Below are 17,166 nucleotides of genomic sequence, written 5' to 3' on the forward strand. Positions count from 1 at the left end.
CCGCGGGACGTCACAGGCACCGCCCGCGCCTCTCTTAAAGGCGCAGCGCCCCCCCCTTAACCACCCACCCCCCCCCCACCGAGAAGGAGCGAGGCGGAGGCGCGGTGCTCTGAACCCTACGGCTTTATTCGGCGGGCGCGTCCCGCACCGCTACAAACGCGACGCGGCCCGAACGGCTACAAAGTCATACAAAACGACGACAACGACCAAAAAAAAAAAAAACCAACAACAAAACAAAACCAGCAACTTTATAGGACCGACTGTACAAGAGGCGGCGAGCTCCGCGCCTCTGCGGGCAGCAGCGCGGCCCCCAGGCTGCCCCCGGCTCGGTGCCCCCTTGCTAACCGGAGATTTGCAGGAGCAGAAGCACTCGCACCATTTCACTGGGGGGCTGGACGGGAAGCTTTCACCCAAAACCTTACGGAAAGGGGGCGGGAAGCCCCCAGGGCAGCCGCTCCAAACCTGCGCTCAGGCTTTCCAGCTTCTTTCCTAAAGCTCCCCAGGCCGCACTGTTTCTGCAGCGTTCGACTGGTACTGGCATTACGGGAGAGTTCAACGTGCAGAAACTATCGTCACTTCAGCACTGGAACAAAGCAACAGCTCATTATTGACGTCTCGGGCAGATTTGGTCATCTGCACTCCAGCTGCTCTGAGAACCCCAGTGATGGAGCCAAACGCCCCCGTCCTACTCTATAGGGTTTCCAAAACAGCTCCAGATTTACATGCTCGTCTGTACAGCGTGCTAAGCGTTTGGAAATCATCAAGCAGCAGCCTGCTAACTGGAGAAAGAGAAGCTATAACATCTTTCCACCCATTTATCTGGAAGAGATGCTGTTTTTGTAGCCTTTAAAAAAATCAAAGCCTTTTTTTTTTTTTTTTTTAAATAACTTCAATCAATGCCAGGAAACTAGAAGCCCCACAGCAGAGGCTATCTAATGGCCAGGAACTGTAAATTTCTCCTCTTAAATCACCTTCACTGCCAGGATTCTCTCTCTCTCTCTCTCTTTCTCTCCCCCTCTATCCCCTCCTCACCCAGACCCATTATAAAAAAAGGTACAATATTTAGTTACATGGGATTTAAGTTAAAAAATAAAAAGCTGTCCAGTCTTTTTGCTTTATCGTGAAGAGTTTGAGCTGGAGCGGCTGCGATGGCGCCTTCGTCCAGGAGATCTGGATCTTGATCGCCGGCGAACGGGGGATCTGCGCCTAGGAGATCGGGACCTGGCAGAGAAGGATGAAGAAAGCTTTTATTAGGAGGCGTGGACAACAGGTTCCAGTCATCTGTCAGCTCATCTACCACTTTTTCAAATCAATGTTCCCTGTCCCCCTTCAAAAAAAAAACAACACTAAATGCCACTCTGAAAGAGCTCCAGTGAACTACAGCCAACTCCAGAGAGCAAAAAGGCAATTCAAAGAGGAATATTATAGCAGGAATGTTCTAGCTACTGCCCCTCTGCTTCTGAAGTTGAAAGAAGGCTTAATATCCAAAGAACAGACAAGATTCTTATTTACTCGCAAGCAAAACAAACTCAAGTTCATTCTACATCAGATTCTCCTCCATGTGAAAGGTCAACTTCAGCTCCTAAAATACGGTGAGATTCAGGGAAGGGGTTTATCTAAGTCACACAGAACCACAGGGTCATTTCTTAGGGGAATTCTAACTCTAAGAAACGGTAGAGCTTCAAGAACTTCAGTACTACAACTATCTATACAGCCACCAGTGTGACACCAAGGTTCCAGCCAGAGAATATTAACAGAGCCTGACAGGACGGTAAGCTGGACCAGGGAAGCAAACAAACCATCCAATCCATTTCCATGGCCTCAGTAAAAAGCATATTTTATGGAGGACCAACGAGCAGCGAATCTTGTGCCACGTTCTCTTTTAAACCTCCATCTATCCGTTCAGCAATCAGCTGGTTCCAATCAGGAACTTCTTTTAGTGGTTACAAGAGTTTCAGCAGGTTTCTGAGGCGGAGGAGCTCACCTAGATCCTGAGAAAGGGCTGCCTCAATGTTCTCAGGTCAACCTTTCAGAGCCTGCACCACACTACGGGTGTGTACGCACCCGGTCCCACCCTGGGGTCAGTGTACTCCAGCCTCCTGACGCAGGAGGGCTGCTTTGTGGTCATGTTCTCATTCACAGAACTAAGGGAGAGAGGTGCAAGGACTTCAGAAAGGCAAGCAGCTGGAGCAGGCTGCCAAAAAACCTTCTCCCAGCCACAACTGTGTGTCACTTCGCCTCAAAGCACTGTGTGGAAGGGACTCCAGGGAGCAGGCTGGAAAGCGTCTGATGTTTCCAGCAGACCGCGTTCCGAAGGCAGACCGCGTTCCGAAGGCAGACCGCGTTCCGAAGGCAGACCGCGTTCCGAAGGCAGACCGCGTTCCGAAGGCAGACCGCAGCAGGTCAGCGCCGGCACTAAGCGGTTCAGAAGCACAGTGTCTGGGTTCAACTGATGCCCAAAAGCTGCGAGTTACCATCATTTGGAAGGGCAAGTCAAGTCCAACGGGATGAAGCTGCCCTCACGCTGAGTATGTCGGGGATACATTCTTGTCACACTGAGAAGGAAATACCAATTGTCGCCTCTCTCACCTTCTCCTCATGCGAGGGGGTGACCTGCGCCACATGGGTGGTGGTGGCAGCATCCTCCGGGGTGGGCTGAAGCGTCTGGGAGGCGGTCTAGGTCGTGGCGCCAGCACGGCTGTGGCAGTGATCTCCTGACCATCGATCTGGCCTTTTCATGAAATCACAGAAGTAGGATGAGGCAAGCATTTCCCAGCACCAACATCTACAGATCACACTGCTGCAACTCCCAGCTTTGTCACCAGCTTCGTCTGCAGCTCTGTTTCCACCACCCGCCCCAGACTTACGTTGGTAAAGTCCACACACATACACACTGGACTTCAAATATCCCATCAGATGTTAATCGGGAAGGATTTTTAGCAGAAATTTAAAGAATTTTATTGGTTTTTATTTTGGAAAAAATATCAGTTTTAGTGGTTTTGCAGTTTTTATGGATCTGTCCTGAAATCACACAAAAGCCAAACTCATTCAAGCTGAGAACAGAATGAGAGTATTTCAGATCAGTTACCCAAAAGCTATGCCATCATCTCTCACTCATTTTCAGATCAAGCCCACCTGTTACAAAGATTTATTTTTTTTAAAAAGCGCCCAGCCTCCCTTCAACATTTGACACCTACCTCCATCCATGTGTTTCAGGGCTTTCTCAGCATCATCTGGGTTCTCAAACTCAACGTAAGCGTAACCTTTAGAGAGGTGTGGATTTAGCCTGTCAACTGGCATGTCAATCATCTTAATCTTTCCATAAGTGGAAAATATTTCCATGATGTGATCCTGCAGAGAAAGAGCAGAACTTAAGGACCTATACCACCCTTATGGTATGTGTTCCGTATGTCTCTTACCACTCACACCACTGACCAGGTGTGGCTGGTACAGAGCAGTAAATTCAAGATGTACACAGCACTAAGTTAGCTTTAAATGGGTGCCATCAGCAGGGTCAGACATATTTCACTCGTCAGGTGTGGAAAGGAACCTGGATTACCACTTTCTATACTGTTGTCCATTCAGTTTCACCTTGGATCATTCCAGACCTTGAGGTCTAACAGCATTACTGCTTGAATGTCATCACAGGCTACAAAAACTCCACCACTACGGTAAAAACCCTCTTGGGGACCTTATGGAAGTGAGCTTGCGCCCTTAGTTAGAGACTCTTAAGGTACAATTCTCAATACTTTTTAAAAACACCATTTTTTCAGCACCCTGAACTTTTACCTCTGAAGACCTTTAAACTACATTGCCAGACCATCTCTCTTCAGACCCTTTTCAAGAACCTCCAGATGTTCTTAACGCCTCCCAGGTCATTTCTGCTACTGTCCTGACTTTGACAGTTTTCTTCATAGTAAGGCAAGATACCAGGTCTGGGGTTCCAACAAAGCAGACAAACCTTTTAGCACTACGGAGTCTCAGAAGCCTGTACTATATTTGACTCGGTGAGGTTTTAGTGAAGTTTTCCTCCCTCATCAGTTTGGACACAAAGCAAGAATTTCCAAAAGAGTTATTTTGGCAGCAGTCCAGCAACAACAACAACAAAATTGAAGGCTTTAAGAAAGCCACCAACAAACGCCCACACATGATATGTAAGCTTGGCATTCCAGGGGAGCACGCCATTACCTTGGTCACATTTCTAGTGAGCCTTCCAACGTGTACTTTTGTAGGTCTGGGTGACGGGCTGCGCCTCTTCCGCTCCTTTTCATCTCTCTTGGGTGGCTTGGACCTGATTTCACAACAGAAAATGTTTATAGCTTAAGGAAAAAGCGAGACAAAAACTAGAAGCCAATCCCTATCACATGATTTTCAAAAGTACCATTTTTCTTGCGAGGGCAGAATTTTTCCAAAGACATTACAGGCTAGGAAGTGTTGAGCTGGTGGTAGTGTTCTACTCAGAAACATCTCAAGACTGACATTTACCTTGTCTGCTTTTACTTTAGCACCTTCTGAAATCTGAGGCTCCCCTTTTCTCTAAGTTTTAGCCCTACCACAGCTAGGGAAATAAATTTGAAATTTACCAGACATTTCTTCAAAGTTGTTGGCAATAGCTACAGATTTTTGTAGTTGTTAAAACAAAAAACATCATTTAATACAACAATTAAAGAGGAAGAAAGCACACCAAAAATTAATGGATCTAGTGATCTGTGTTTCTCTATCTTCTGTTCACTATGTAGGGCTGGAAATATCACACCTGAACTATTTAAATAGCTGCATATTGCATTTTGCTTGCAGGTTTTTAAAATTGCTACCCAGATTTTTTTAAAAAAATTAAAAACCCTCAGTAGGCAAAACATTTGTATTTAGGCTTCTTCCAAATCTTACTGTCATAAATTTAGGGACACACTAAAAAAGCAAACTGGATTATAACACTTTAGTAGATTTTATCAGCCTTCCACACCTTATTTACAGAATTATCCAAAGGAAAAAAACTTGTATGGGTATTAAGATAGTTTGATTGCTACCCTTACAAAAATGCTTCCTTTGGTCCCCACCCATTTTATTTTTACACATAAGAGAACATACACACACAGAACATACCCACCATTATCAGCCCTGGCTTTTCTGTTGCTCTGGCTATAATTTACAGGGAATATATAAAGACCTTTACTGTCATCTGGTGCCCTTATACTCCCATTCTAATGGGCAAACATTAATTAAAACTGCCTCTACAAAATATAGCATGTAGCAATCACCCTTAAAAAGGAGATTTTTAATCTCTCTTTAATCTCTGCAGAGCGTATGTTTTGATTGTAAGGCAAGTTTGATTTTGATTGGAGCACACCCATTCTAACAAAATCCAGATCTCTAACTTATTAAAAAAAAAAAAGTCCTCAGAAAAAAAACTATTCTGATAAAACCCTCGTATTCTACTCGGAACTCAGCCTGCTATCTGCTAATTCCTAAAAGACAAACAGAACTCACTTGGAACGGGAACGTCTCCTGTTGTCGTGTCTCCGCCGAGACGGGCTGGGGGATCCAGAAGAGCTGCTGGAACTGGAACTGCGTGAGGTGCTGGAGCTCCCAGAGCGACTCGAGGCAGAAGAGGAGCTAGAGCCGCTGCTAGAGCCAGTGCTGGAACTGGACCCTGAGCTGGAAGTTGAGCTGGAACGGGACCTGATAGGGGAAAAAAAACATGAGTGGAGTACCCAGAAAAAGAATAGCTGAAAAACTTCTGAGAATTACAAAGAAAACAACTGCAGGTTGAAACATTGAAAATCGACTCTCCATAGCTCGCTAGTTCAGCCAAATGAAATTCGTATCTGACAGGACCCAAACCCTTCAAGTCAGACACAATTTTACTGTGACTAACACAAGGCAACGTTTGAATGAGTCCATGACGTGGGGAATGAAATGAACCAGAAGTATGGCTGATGGCTTCTGAAAACGCTGTTTTTTGTTACGACCTGTAACGGTAGCTACCTGGTACTGCTGCTCCCGCTGGAAGCACTACGTCTTTTGCGTGTCTTGTCCCGACCACGATCCTTCTCACCCGATTCCTTAGTGGCTGCTTTGTCCTTTGATCGGTCCTTTGATTTCTCTTCAGACCTATCCTTGCGTTTGGTTGGTGAGGGAGCCCTTAAAGAACAAATTGCAGAAGGGACTGTTTAATACAGAAAACCGCACCCAAACAAGGAACTGAAAGGCAACCCGAAACACTGAACTTCAAACATAACTCAAGATCACCATAACTGCAGAGTTAAAGCATTAGGCAAGTCTGCGCTTTTTAGAAAAAGGAAAATATTTTCCATTACAGAGCAGCAGCTTTGAAGATGACAACTACAGCACCCATAAATCGTCACATACAAACTCACACAAAAAGAGGTGCATTTCCAATTCCTCACCCTCACTGGGAGAGCCCTAGTACCCTACAACATCCCTGGTTTCATTACGCCTAGAAAATTGGGGTGGAATGATTACCTAGGGTTGGGTTTTTTATTAGAGTGCTAGCAAACTCTTCTTTTTCACTCCTGATAAATCCACTTCCCCTTCAGAGGCATCCAAAGCAGCACCCAATGGGCCTCACTTATCTCAAATCTCACTTCTAACTCCTTGGTTCTGAGAACCGATCCATAATCGAGTGCAATAAACTCTAAAGAGCAGGCTAGCGACAAGATAAAAGTGTTTAAAAAGAAGAAATTAACAGGTAGGCATAACAGAGCAAAACTGCTTTGCAGCAGTGGCAGCGTACTGGACGACACCTGACTTCTGCAGGGTCCCTGAGCTGCACACCCCGCTACGCGGCGGTAACAGCCCACCCCGCGCCTGCTCACACTGGCACCGTGTCTCACATCCACGTCCGTATGTGTGTCTGAAGTTGTCACTTCGATACTCGCAGGAGTACAAAGGATCCTCCCTCACTCTCCAACCCTCCCCAGAAAAGAAAAAGCAGGTGGAGGACACCCAGCTCCTCTGCAAGGCGTACACGCAGCTCGTGCCTCCTGACAGCCGCCTCGCCTCCAGAGGAGTAAGCTTTGGCTTCCGCCACAGCCAATTTGTGCCCCAGAGCACATGTTGGTCAACAAGTGTTGCTGAGAACTTCAGCAACAAAAAACCCACACTCAATTCCGGCTGCTTTCAGCCCTAACAAGCTCCTCCCAAAGCCCTTTCAGCCTTAGAAAGACCAGATTAAGATTGCTTAACATCTGAATTACAAAGCTGCCTCCACGTATATTTTAATAACTGCTAAAAAACGTGCCAGATTTGAGTTGGTGTGACCCCAATTACCTACCTACAAATGAAACATTCGGGAAATGAAGAATGGGCACGAGACCCCCCTGAACTGCCAGAATTACGAGCAGTGACACCACAGTCACAGTGCTGCGTGGTGTTGGAAACACTTCCCCCTCCATGCGTGAAGGCAAAGTTCGCTAACAAGAGAAAAACTCCAGCTTATTGCATGCAACGGTCTCGTTGCTTCTGTGCTTCTGGTGTCCCAACTCTGATAAATCGACTGCTTTGTTCTCTAAATTTCAATTCAGTTTATGACTGGGAAGAGATCGCTTCTGAACAGCTGAACTCGGCTCTCCTGATTTTTCGTTTCGGGGTCTTCCCTAACACAACCACCACAAAAAGCAACACAAATGAGCGTTCGCACACCTTGCTCCCCACAGCTTCCTTATTGAACACCCGGGCTTTTCTGCACAGAGAACAGGACAGCAGCAGCACAAACGTGACACCAGCAGGCCTTCCCTAACACCTGCAGCAGGGAGGAGGCAGCCCAGGGACTCCTCCACGGGTGCTAAAAGTGGTTGATAAAAGCAAGCCTGTGCCTGCCGTTAAGCTGTAGGACATTTTTAACCAGCTCTACACCTCCCCTGTTCAGAAGCAGAAGACCACTGGGACAGACCAGCTGACCCGCTGGGAAGAACAGAACAGAACAGACAAGCTCCTGGACACACATAACCAAAGCACTTGGTATTTTCCTTCCTCACTTCCCTTCTGAACAACCAGTCGGGTTTGTATTACTTCTTCCCACACACCAACTACTCTTGCAACTGTGGTCGTGGTGCCACCAGCTCAGCCGTGCAGAGCTACCGGCCGCCGAACTGTCAGCTCCAGCTCCGGCCCTGCTGGAGGAACGGCAGGGAGGGAGCAGAGCTGAAGGGCAACACACCTACTGCTGATACCCAGCCTGCCGGAGCAGCAGGAGCTACTGCTGGTAAACAGCTGCCGCTCTGGCACCGCTCCGCCGTGCCTTCCTCCAGCCCGGCACTTACCACACAAACTACCAAGTGGTGTTTGTACAGCCAGCAAACTTCCTCTGATGCAGCATTTAAGGGGCCTCTAAACTAACTTTTAGTTTTTTCTCTATCACAACAACATGTGCCTTTCTCAGGGACACTTCAGCTGGAAACCTCAGCCTAAAAGTCGGAGCCTGGGGGCACTTCAACGCGTGTGCAGACAGCCGCTGGACCGCACCTCGGTGCGGGAAGGACAAACCTCAACCTTCACACAAGGGCGCGCAACGATAGGAGGCATTTCTAGGCAACGTGCGTCTTCCCAACGACCAAAACAAAAGAAAAGAACCCGTAACAGGCCGACGTGTGGCAGCCCCACCGCAGAGCAGGCTGCCCGGGCCCGGCACTCCCGCACCCGCGGCGCTGCCGTCCGGGGCCGCCTTGCAGCGAGCCGCGCCCCCACAGCCGAACGCCGCGGCGAGGGCAGCGACCTCAGCTCCCCCGAGCGCGGAGCCGGGCTGAGAGCACGGCCCCGCCACCTCCGGGCCCCCCCCCCGGGCCCGGCAGCGCCGCGGGCCCAGCCCCGGCCCCTCCCCGGCCCGGCCTCCCGGCTCCCGCCCGCCCCCCGCGCTAGGCCGCGGCGCCTCGGCGCCCCCCCCCGCCCGCCGGCCCCCCGCCATCTCCTCGGCGGCTCCTCCGCGGCGCCCCCCTCGGCCCCCCCGGGCGGCTGCGAGGCCGCTGGGAGCGGCGGCCGGGCCGGATGGAGGCCGATGCCCCCCGCGCCGCCCCCGGCCGCACTCACATCCTCGGCAGCCGCCGCCGCTCCGGGCCGCGTCGCGCGGGATGGACGCAGCGCGGGCGGGAACGCGCCCGGGGGGCGCGCGGCGATGGCGTCACGCGGGGGGGGGCGGGGCCTCGAGACTTAGGGGGGGGGACGGGAGGGGCCGCTCGGTCGGTGCTCGGGTGGAGGGGGGGAGTATGGGGGGGAGAAAAAATAAAATAATAATAATTAAATAATAATTTAAAAAAACCCTCACGGGTTGAGATAAGGACGGCTAAAGGGAAAAGGAAGAGGGAAAAAAATAAAAAATAAATAAAAATGAAAATAAAATATTACCGACCACCCACCCACCCACCCAAGCCCAGGCTGTGCGGCAGCGCAGGGAGGGAAGCAATGGCTCCGCACCGGCCGGCGGCGCCCAGCGCCGTGCCGGGAAGCGGCCCGGGCGCCGCAGCAGCCGCTCGGGAGGCCGGCCGGCCCCGGGGCGAGCCCCCCCGCTCCTTCCCCAGCCCTGGGCGCTCCGTGGGACGCCCCGCGGCACCGAGCGTCCCGGGCTCGGCTGGGGGCTGCCGCCCGGTGATGTCCCAGCCCAAGCCCGCTGGGGGGGGGGGGGGGGCAGGAGCCCCCAACGCGCCAGGCCGGCCGGGGGGGTCCGGGGAGGGCAGGAGGGGCGGCCCGGCCCGGAGCCCCGAAAGGGTTACGGCCGGGCTCCTCCCTCGGCGGCCGGGGCCCCGCTCCCCGCAGACGGAGCGGGCCGCAGCGTCGGAAGCAGCGGGGCCCCCGCAAGCCGCCCCCGGCTCCAGGAGGCCGCGGCTGCCGCCCCTCGGCCCCCCGTAGGTGCGGGCGTGGGGCCGGGGGGCCGGGGGCGGCCGGGCCGGAGCGGGGCCGCGGGGCCCGGGGCTGCCCTGGGCGGGCGGCGGGCGGCGGGGCCCTGCCGTGGGGCTCTGCCCCGTGTCCGCCCGGCTGCGGCCCGGTCCCGGGAGCGGCGCCGCTCCCCGCCGTGGGTTCCTGGGCGGGCGGCGGGAGGTTGCTATCCCGGAGCGCAGCAGCACCCCGCGCTGGCTCGGCTGAGGTCGGGCTGAGCTTCCAGCGGCTGTGCTGTGGGTGAGCCGCGTGCGCCTGGAAGAGGAGGTCTGGGGGGGTTCCTCCCAAAGCTAGAGGAGGAGGTGAATTTTATCCGCTTAGCTGAGACTCTTCTCGGTGAGTTAAGCCTTCAGCAGCGGTCTCCGCGCTTCTGGCCTGCCCTCTTTGGAGGTCTGAAGCTGATCCTTGCAGTGTACAGCGGCGGCAAGGCCATGGGCCTTCTTAGGTCCGTGTATTTTAAGTCTTGGTTATTCTTAGGCCTTAGCGTGTGCACTCTGTGCTGCACAGCGAGCTTCGAGTGCAGTGTGCGTTGGGATCCTAACACCATAAATCATCTGCTTTTGGTTGCCAGGACCAGGCAGGAGATGAGCCGCGCTTACTGCTCTGTGGCTGCAGCGCTCCCCTCTCCCACGCCCCCCTTTCCTCAGCCATTCTCCGTAGCAGCAGTTTGTCCTGCTAGCGAGACACCACCTTCCACCTTGGTGTCTGCTGCCCTCGTGGCCGTGTTGTTTCTGACGTGAAGGACTGAATCTTGTTGCTCTGGTTAAGTCCATCTATAGGTGAATGCGTGCATCGCCCAACATTGTTCCCTCCCAAGGAGCTGCTGCGCCGTCCTGCAGCTAGCCCTGGAAACGTAGCCCTGGAGAAGTGCTGTCCTGTACTAACGCATTTGCAGGATTCTGGCACGCTACTACCATCTGTTTGAGACCCTGCTGGGGTCTGATCCTTCCCTGATTCTTCCCAGCGTGAACTGTGTGAGCAGCTTCGCTTGCATCTCCCCAGGGCAAAAACCTCAGGGTCCAAAAGCAGGCTTGCAGAGAGAGCAGGGCAGAAGCAGGCAGCAGCCCCGCCGACAGGCACGTGCTGATGGCAGCAGGGCCACGAGGGATTCACGGGGGAGTGCCCCTCTGCTGGGGGTGCACAGCTGGGCCCTCACCGGGGCTGGGCCAGAAGAAGAGGAGAAGCCTGCGGCTTGCCCCTGGGGCCGTGGTCAGGTGGTGGGAGATGCGGGTTCACCCGGACTCACACCCTTCTTCCTTCTCAGGTCTTGTATTCGCTCAGCCGTGACGTGATGCCTTCTTTCTCCTTCTCTAGTGAGGTTATGCCATTTGGTACGTATTGCTTTCTGGGACAGAGAGCAGGAGAGCTGAAGAAATAAGCACGGTGAGAAGGGAGGCTCTGGTCCTCTCATTGCTGTGAGCGTTCCTGTGTGCAGTTATGGAATAGCATTACCAGCAGATTTCCTGGTTAAAGGAGCTTTTCTGGTTATGTCTAAGTACTTAAAGACTTCAGGCACTGCAAGTGTTCAGCAGCAGCTGAAGAAAGGGTGGCCAATGTGAAATTTGGACAGATGCCTAAACTGGCAGGCTGAAGCCAAATTCCTTCTGCAGGCCTGGCTGTCTAACAACAAACGCAGCTGCTCACACAAGCGAAGATGTCCTGTGAGTGGTGAAGTCCTCGGGTGGGTGGGGGCAAGCGCGAGTCCCGGCTGGGGTGCTGCGGTGCTGCCTGTGCTTTGCATGGAAACTGCCTCTGCGGAGATGCTCGTTTGGGAAATAACCAAGACTGGGTCAGCCCTGGTGAGATTGTTCCAGGGACTTTCTGTAGGGAATGAGACATTTCTGTTTTCCTGATATCCACTGAAATGAAAAGACGTAAAAGACATCTGGAACTGGGGTAGGAGTGTTGGTGTAGGAGCACAGCTCGGGTGATTGCGCCGCCGTGAACCACTGCTGGTCTGCCTTCCCCTGCCCCTGCCAAGCCTCCGCTTGAACTGGCTTCTCCTGTGCAACTTAGGGACCTTCAGAGGACCCTGGGCTGGCCCTGAGAATTAAAGCAAGGTCCATTGCCAATGCAAAACCACAGCTCTAGTAAACTCCCTGAAGTCTTCCTGGATCTTTCCCTCGCATTTTTCCTCCCCCCTCTTCCCCCTTCCCCCCAGTTACTGGAAAGTAACAAACATTTGGCATGCCACGGGAGCGTAAGGGTCTCTTCTCCGTGTTGTGTAAGCTGCCTGCGTGACACGGGATCCAGCTCCTGCAGCAAATCCCCTCTGCAGAGAGGGGCTCAGACGATGGGCTCATCCGTGCAAATGGGAAGAACATTTAGTGCAGGAAAACTCCATGTTCACAGGGGACCTAAGCAAACGAAGGCTTAGCTAGAGATGGAGCCAGACCCCAGCTGTCAGAGAGACCAAGCCGTGTGCGGAGGGCTGGGGATGAGCGAGCGAAGGGGGAAGGCCACAGGGAGAGCGCAGTGCAAGCCGCCTCTTCCTGCTGCTCTGCTGTCACAGGGGCTACAGCCTGGGACACGTCTGTTCTCCCATATCCACTCTCCCCCAGCTCTTATAGATAAGGTCTCTCTCACGTCCGTAGCAGGGTGTGGGGTGGCCTTTAGATACAAATAGTTTGGGATCAAAGTGCACTCTGTGTCTCCTGGCTAATGCCTCTCCCTTTTGCCGTGGAAGAAGTAAAATGCAAAGGGGCACAACTGCTGCATCGAAATAAGCGGCTCCTTTTCTCCCTGTCACTTTCTGTGAGTGATCTCCAAGAGTCTCTGCCATGTTGGCAGGCAAAACACAGTGTCTTTTTTTGAGACCAATGTGTACCTGAGGAAGCAAGGTTCGGCTCTCACCTGCTTGACAGTGACTGCTTGATGTGGTCCCTGTTACACACCGCTGAGCTGGAAAGCATTGTGCTGTCCTATGGGAATTCTTGGGAGCTGTTTGTTTTGGGGAAGTGAAACCCCAAAGTGTGTCCGTGCGGCAGCAGATGCAGCACTGATTTTTCCAAGCAATGCCTACAGAGGAAGGAAGCTGAAAGGAAATGGAAAAACCGTCCACTGTGACAGTAGGCGCACGCTCACAGATGCGATGTGCTTCTGTACTTATAGGTTTATCCCACGTAGGTGTGATCTCGGGGGCTGTACCTGCAGTGCAGTCCCAGCTACACCCACCCACGTACACGCAGCACGTGGCCACGTTTCCCCCCCCCCCCCGCTGTCCCCTCACCAAGCTGTGCGCATCGGGGCGGGGAAGCACGGGAAGTGCACTCATACACGCGTACCTGGACCTTCTTTACAATGGTGCATAAACGCTTGCTTTCACTTCTTTCAAAGGTATGGGACGGTGGCACCTACAGACCTGACGGGTCGTTTCTGAGGCGCTGACAGTTTCCACGCCACAAGCGGCAACGTCCTGGATCCTGCTCGCCACAACTTCCCCAGCCGCCAAGCAGGAGCGAGGCTCCAGTGGGGACCTGCCAGCCTCGTACCGTGACCTGCTGCTGGCCAGCGCTTGCACCCGGCTCCCCGCAGAGCTGAGCTGCTTCTGAGGCCCCCAGCTGGGAACTAGGGCACGTCCACAGCGCAGCCGCTTGCAGCCACGAGCTGCTGAGGTCCAGGCACAGCGGGCTCGCCACCGCTGGGAGATTGCAGCACTGCACAAGTGAGCGGCTGGGGAGCAGCCTCCGCGTGGCACCGCAACGGGAGCCAGCACGGCCCGGACAGCTGCGGCGTCACCTGCCGTGAGGGGGCCTGGCTGTCCTGGCCAGCTGCTTGTCCCAGCGCCGCGTGGCCCTCCGAGGGGTTTGTAACAACAGAGACTGACACTGGGCCCAGAAGTGTCTTTCTGAGTGGATTTGGAGTTCCCCTTCTGTTTGTCCCTCTGCCTCGTCCTCCAACAACACAGCTCCTCTCTGTCAGAAGGGACGCGTGCCTTCCTGAACCCGCTCTGGTCCTGCTCTCTTCCCCGCCCCTCGCTGATGCGCTGATGATATTGGGTGGAGCTGAGCCCCGTATCATCCTCTGTGCCCTTGTGGGACTGGGGTGTCAGGTTGGACCCTCTGCTCTGAGGGGTCCCACGTGAGCAAGGGACAGGCTTCTGGGCCAGCCCTGGTCGCTCCCAGTGGGAAGAGCCACCTCTTTCCTGCCCTTTGGCTGGGACCTGCATCGCTGCCTGTGGCTGGGGATGGCACAGCGTGGCCCCACGGCCACCAGCCTGGCAGCGGAGTGCTAGCAGAGCCCGAGCGCTGGATGCAGTGCCACCTGGCTGCCACCGTGTCCCCACCATCAGCTCCACTTTGTGCCGTGGGGCTGAGAGGTGCCGCTGGCTGGCCAGGACGGCGGGGATGTAGGTGCCGGGAGCGATGGGCCGCTTGGACGACCACGCCAAGAGAAGGATCGTGGAGCTGCGCAGGGCGGGGCTGAGTTTCCGCAAAATCAAGAAGGTGCTGGAGCTGGACAACATCCGAGTGACACCGCAGGCCGTGTATCTCTTCCTCAAGAGGAAGAGTGTGGAGCTGGGGCCAGCAGCGGGGGGCTGGGGTGAAGAGCAGCCCTGGCCCCCACTGCAGGGGCACGAGGCTGAGCTACACCAGTCTCCAGGCCCCCGGCCCCCCACATTGCCCAGTGTGGCTCCTGCTGGCGGCCAGGATGGCAAGGAGGGCACCCAGATCGTCAGCGTGGCCTCGTTCTGCCAGGGCAGCAGGCAGCCGGGGGGGGCCCTGCCTGTGGGACTGCCTCCTGGGAAGGGTAAGGCTGGGCCCCTGTCCAGGCCTGCCCTGGCGCGGGCTCCCTGTTCTGCCCCAGAAGGTCTGGGGACAGAGTCTCCTTTTGAGGCATTTTTCTTCTGTCCCTTGCAGGTGACAGCGGTTCCACGGGTGCCCTCCCGGCTCTGGGGAGCTGCCAAATACCAGGGACCCCATCTGCCCCCACACAGCCGCTGCCTGTCCAAGGGCGGCTCGTCGTGCCCCCTGCCAAGAACCCAGCCCTGATGGCGAAGAAGAAGATCGTGGACAGGGCTCTTCTCCCGCAGAACGAGGTAGGGTGCTGGGTGGCGCGTCGGGGTGGGAGGGCCCATCTGCTTCATCCAGAGCTGGCACCAAGCTACCCACGGGAGCAGTCCTGCATGGCACCCTGCCGCGTCCTTGTCCAGCCCGTGCAGGGAGGGAGGCAAGGGGGAAGAAGGGCACCAGACTGCCAGTCACACGCTTGCTGCTCAAACCTCCTGAGCGTGCCTGGGGGGCTCCCGCATCGCCCCAGTTGAGAGCAGCTGGGACACTTTGGGTGGGGAGGGGGCCGAGCAGCTTCGAGCCACAAATGGGAGGACAGTGGAGCACCAGGATGGGGCGAGGTAGCCAGGACAGCTGCCCTGGGGACAGCTCCAGCCACAGCAGTCTGTAATGCGTACACCCCACCTCACCATGCCCTGAGAGCCCCAGGATGTGCACACACAGCTGCACCAGATGCTCACGGGTGTCCCAGCAGGCCCGTGTCTCGCATGGGCAGGGTCCGTCCTGCCCATCACGGTGCATGTGTGGCTCCCATGGGCAGAGCAGCTTTCTTGGCGGCTGTGGCAAGCTGCAGGGAAAAACGTCAGTGACCAGCCCTAAGTAGGCTGCAGGAGGGCAGCATGGCCTTGGGGCTGTCCCCAGTGCAAGGGTCACCCCTTAAGAGCAGATGCCCACCTCTGGAGGCGTTGCTGATGGGTGACGCTATTGCCCAAAGGAGGATCTCAAGACACTAGCACCAGGTACCCTGGGTACAAAACACAGCCCTGAGTCAGGCTGAGCCTTTGCATCTTTCCACCATCTCCCTGGTGTGTCCCTCCAAGCTGTGTCTTCTACTCGCAGCCCTCACCTTTCCATATCTGCTCTGGTGCAGCAAATGCTCCTGGTCTACTCCAGCCTGCTCAGGTGTTTGTCAAGAGCCCTTGCCAGCTGCTGTAGAGAACACTTGTTAAACACCCTTTCTAGGAGACAGGCTGCCCAGGGGTTCAAAATCCAGCACCTTACCCCTCCCGCAGGCAGCACAGCCCTTTCCTCCAGGGTACAATACAGGAAAGCTGGGAGGGGACACCCCAGATATGCTACTTCCATCCCTGCAGAGCAAACACACCTGGCATGAGCATGGGCAGCCCAGTTGGCAGCAGGTAGAACAATGCATGTGCCCACTGAGCAGAGGCACAGGGATGGGGCAGGGAGGAACAGCAGAGAACACTGCAGTCCAAACGTAGTTCCCTTCTGCCTTGCATCTGAAGCACAGAATAAATCCTTCTCTTGCTTATCCTCATTGAAGGGGCAATTAATGATCTTTCACCTTCACTTCTCTCCTGCCTCCTGCTATTCTAGGTCAAAGATGCCAGCACACAGACCACCCCACTGAACCCCACGAGCCCTGGAAATCAACACCTTGCTTGGGGCGAAGCAGTGCTTCCTCCTGCTCCTGGTTCCCACACCGCTGCTGAGAAGCTGGACGCTGTACACGCAGAGATCCAGAAGCTGAGTCAGGCGCTGCACGCGGTGCTGGAGAGGCAGTGCCGCCTGGAGCGCCAGCAGGAGCACCAGCAGCGACTGCAGCAGGAGATGCTGATGATGCTGCAGCAGCTGAGCTCCACCGTGAGCCACGGCGCTGTGCCAGCCAACCAGCCCTGCGTCCCCTTCAGCAGCGTGGCAGAGCCCTCGCCCACCGTGCCAAACTTCAGCCAGTTCAAGATGGAGCTCATCTGACCCCCACGTGATGCCAAGGTGCTCTACCAGGGCTGCCCCGTCCGCAGGGCAGGCCAGCACTGCCAGAGGATGAGGTCCTGAAGCCTTCAGAGGCTGTGGCAGCTGCCTGAGGGCCACGTGGGGTGTCCAGCAGAGAAGGTCATTGCTGCTTCCCTATTGCTCTGCCTCAGCCTTGTTAATTGAAAGGGGTTGCTGGGCACAAGAAGGAAGGGAAAGCTTGCGTCTCCCATGCTGCCCCTCCTGGCTGGCCCTGGAGCTGACCAGTCCATCCACAGACTGTAGCAGCTCGCGTGGGCTGCAAGTAGAAGATGCAGCTGGGAGGGACACAGCAGGGTGGTGGTCTCGAGGTGAGGCTTCCTCTCAGGAGGGTCAGTGTTGTGACAATCATAGGAACACTCCCCCTGCAGGGTCTTGTTCAGTAAAAGGCTATGGTTGAGAAACATAGTTGAGAAAGCGTGGGATCTTATTCTTCGTTTTATCTCCCTCACCCTGTCAGCAGCTGGGCTGGACCTGGCTTGGGCACAGCCACCATGTGCAGAGCGTGTTCAGACCT

The 17,166-nt window shown here is 54.8% G+C and overlaps 2 protein-coding genes across 11 annotated transcripts; one reads left to right on the forward strand and one right to left on the reverse strand.

The window, feature by feature from the left end:
- Nucleotides 1-105: 105 nt before the first annotated feature.
- On the reverse strand, nt 106-9,199 carry RNPS1 (RNA binding protein with serine rich domain 1). Its single transcript, XM_080557108.1, has 7 exons — nt 9,046-9,199; nt 5,986-6,141; nt 5,488-5,679; nt 4,189-4,291; nt 3,198-3,351; nt 2,590-2,731; nt 106-1,221 (listed from the first exon to the last, which is right to left on the reverse strand). Coding segments are annotated over exons 1-7 (855 nt in total). The 5' UTR covers nt 9,048-9,199; the 3' UTR covers nt 106-1,115.
- A 143-nt stretch (nt 9,200-9,342) lies between these two features.
- Nucleotides 9,343-17,057, forward strand: LOC308178436 (uncharacterized protein). Of its 10 annotated transcripts, none has more exons than XM_080557100.1 (5): nt 9,343-9,861; nt 11,153-11,271; nt 13,225-14,637; nt 14,748-14,926; nt 16,236-17,057. In XM_080557100.1, the coding sequence occupies exons 3-5, from the start codon at nt 14,253-14,255 to the stop codon at nt 16,611-16,613; spliced, it is 942 nt and encodes a 313-aa protein (XP_080413226.1). In that variant the 5' UTR covers nt 9,343-9,861; nt 11,153-11,271; nt 13,225-14,252; the 3' UTR covers nt 16,614-17,057. The 10 variants fall into 10 exon arrangements, with proteins under 10 accessions (XP_080413226.1, XP_080413228.1, XP_080413225.1 ...); XM_080557102.1 differs by having other exon boundaries at nt 11,153-11,219; XM_080557099.1 differs by having other exon boundaries at nt 9,343-9,857.
- The last annotated feature ends 109 nt before the right edge of the window (nt 17,058-17,166 follow it).

This window comes from Anser brachyrhynchus, assembly GCF_964034855.1.
Source record: "Anser brachyrhynchus genome assembly, chromosome: 15".
NCBI lineage: Eukaryota > Metazoa > Chordata > Aves > Anseriformes > Anatidae > Anser > Anser brachyrhynchus.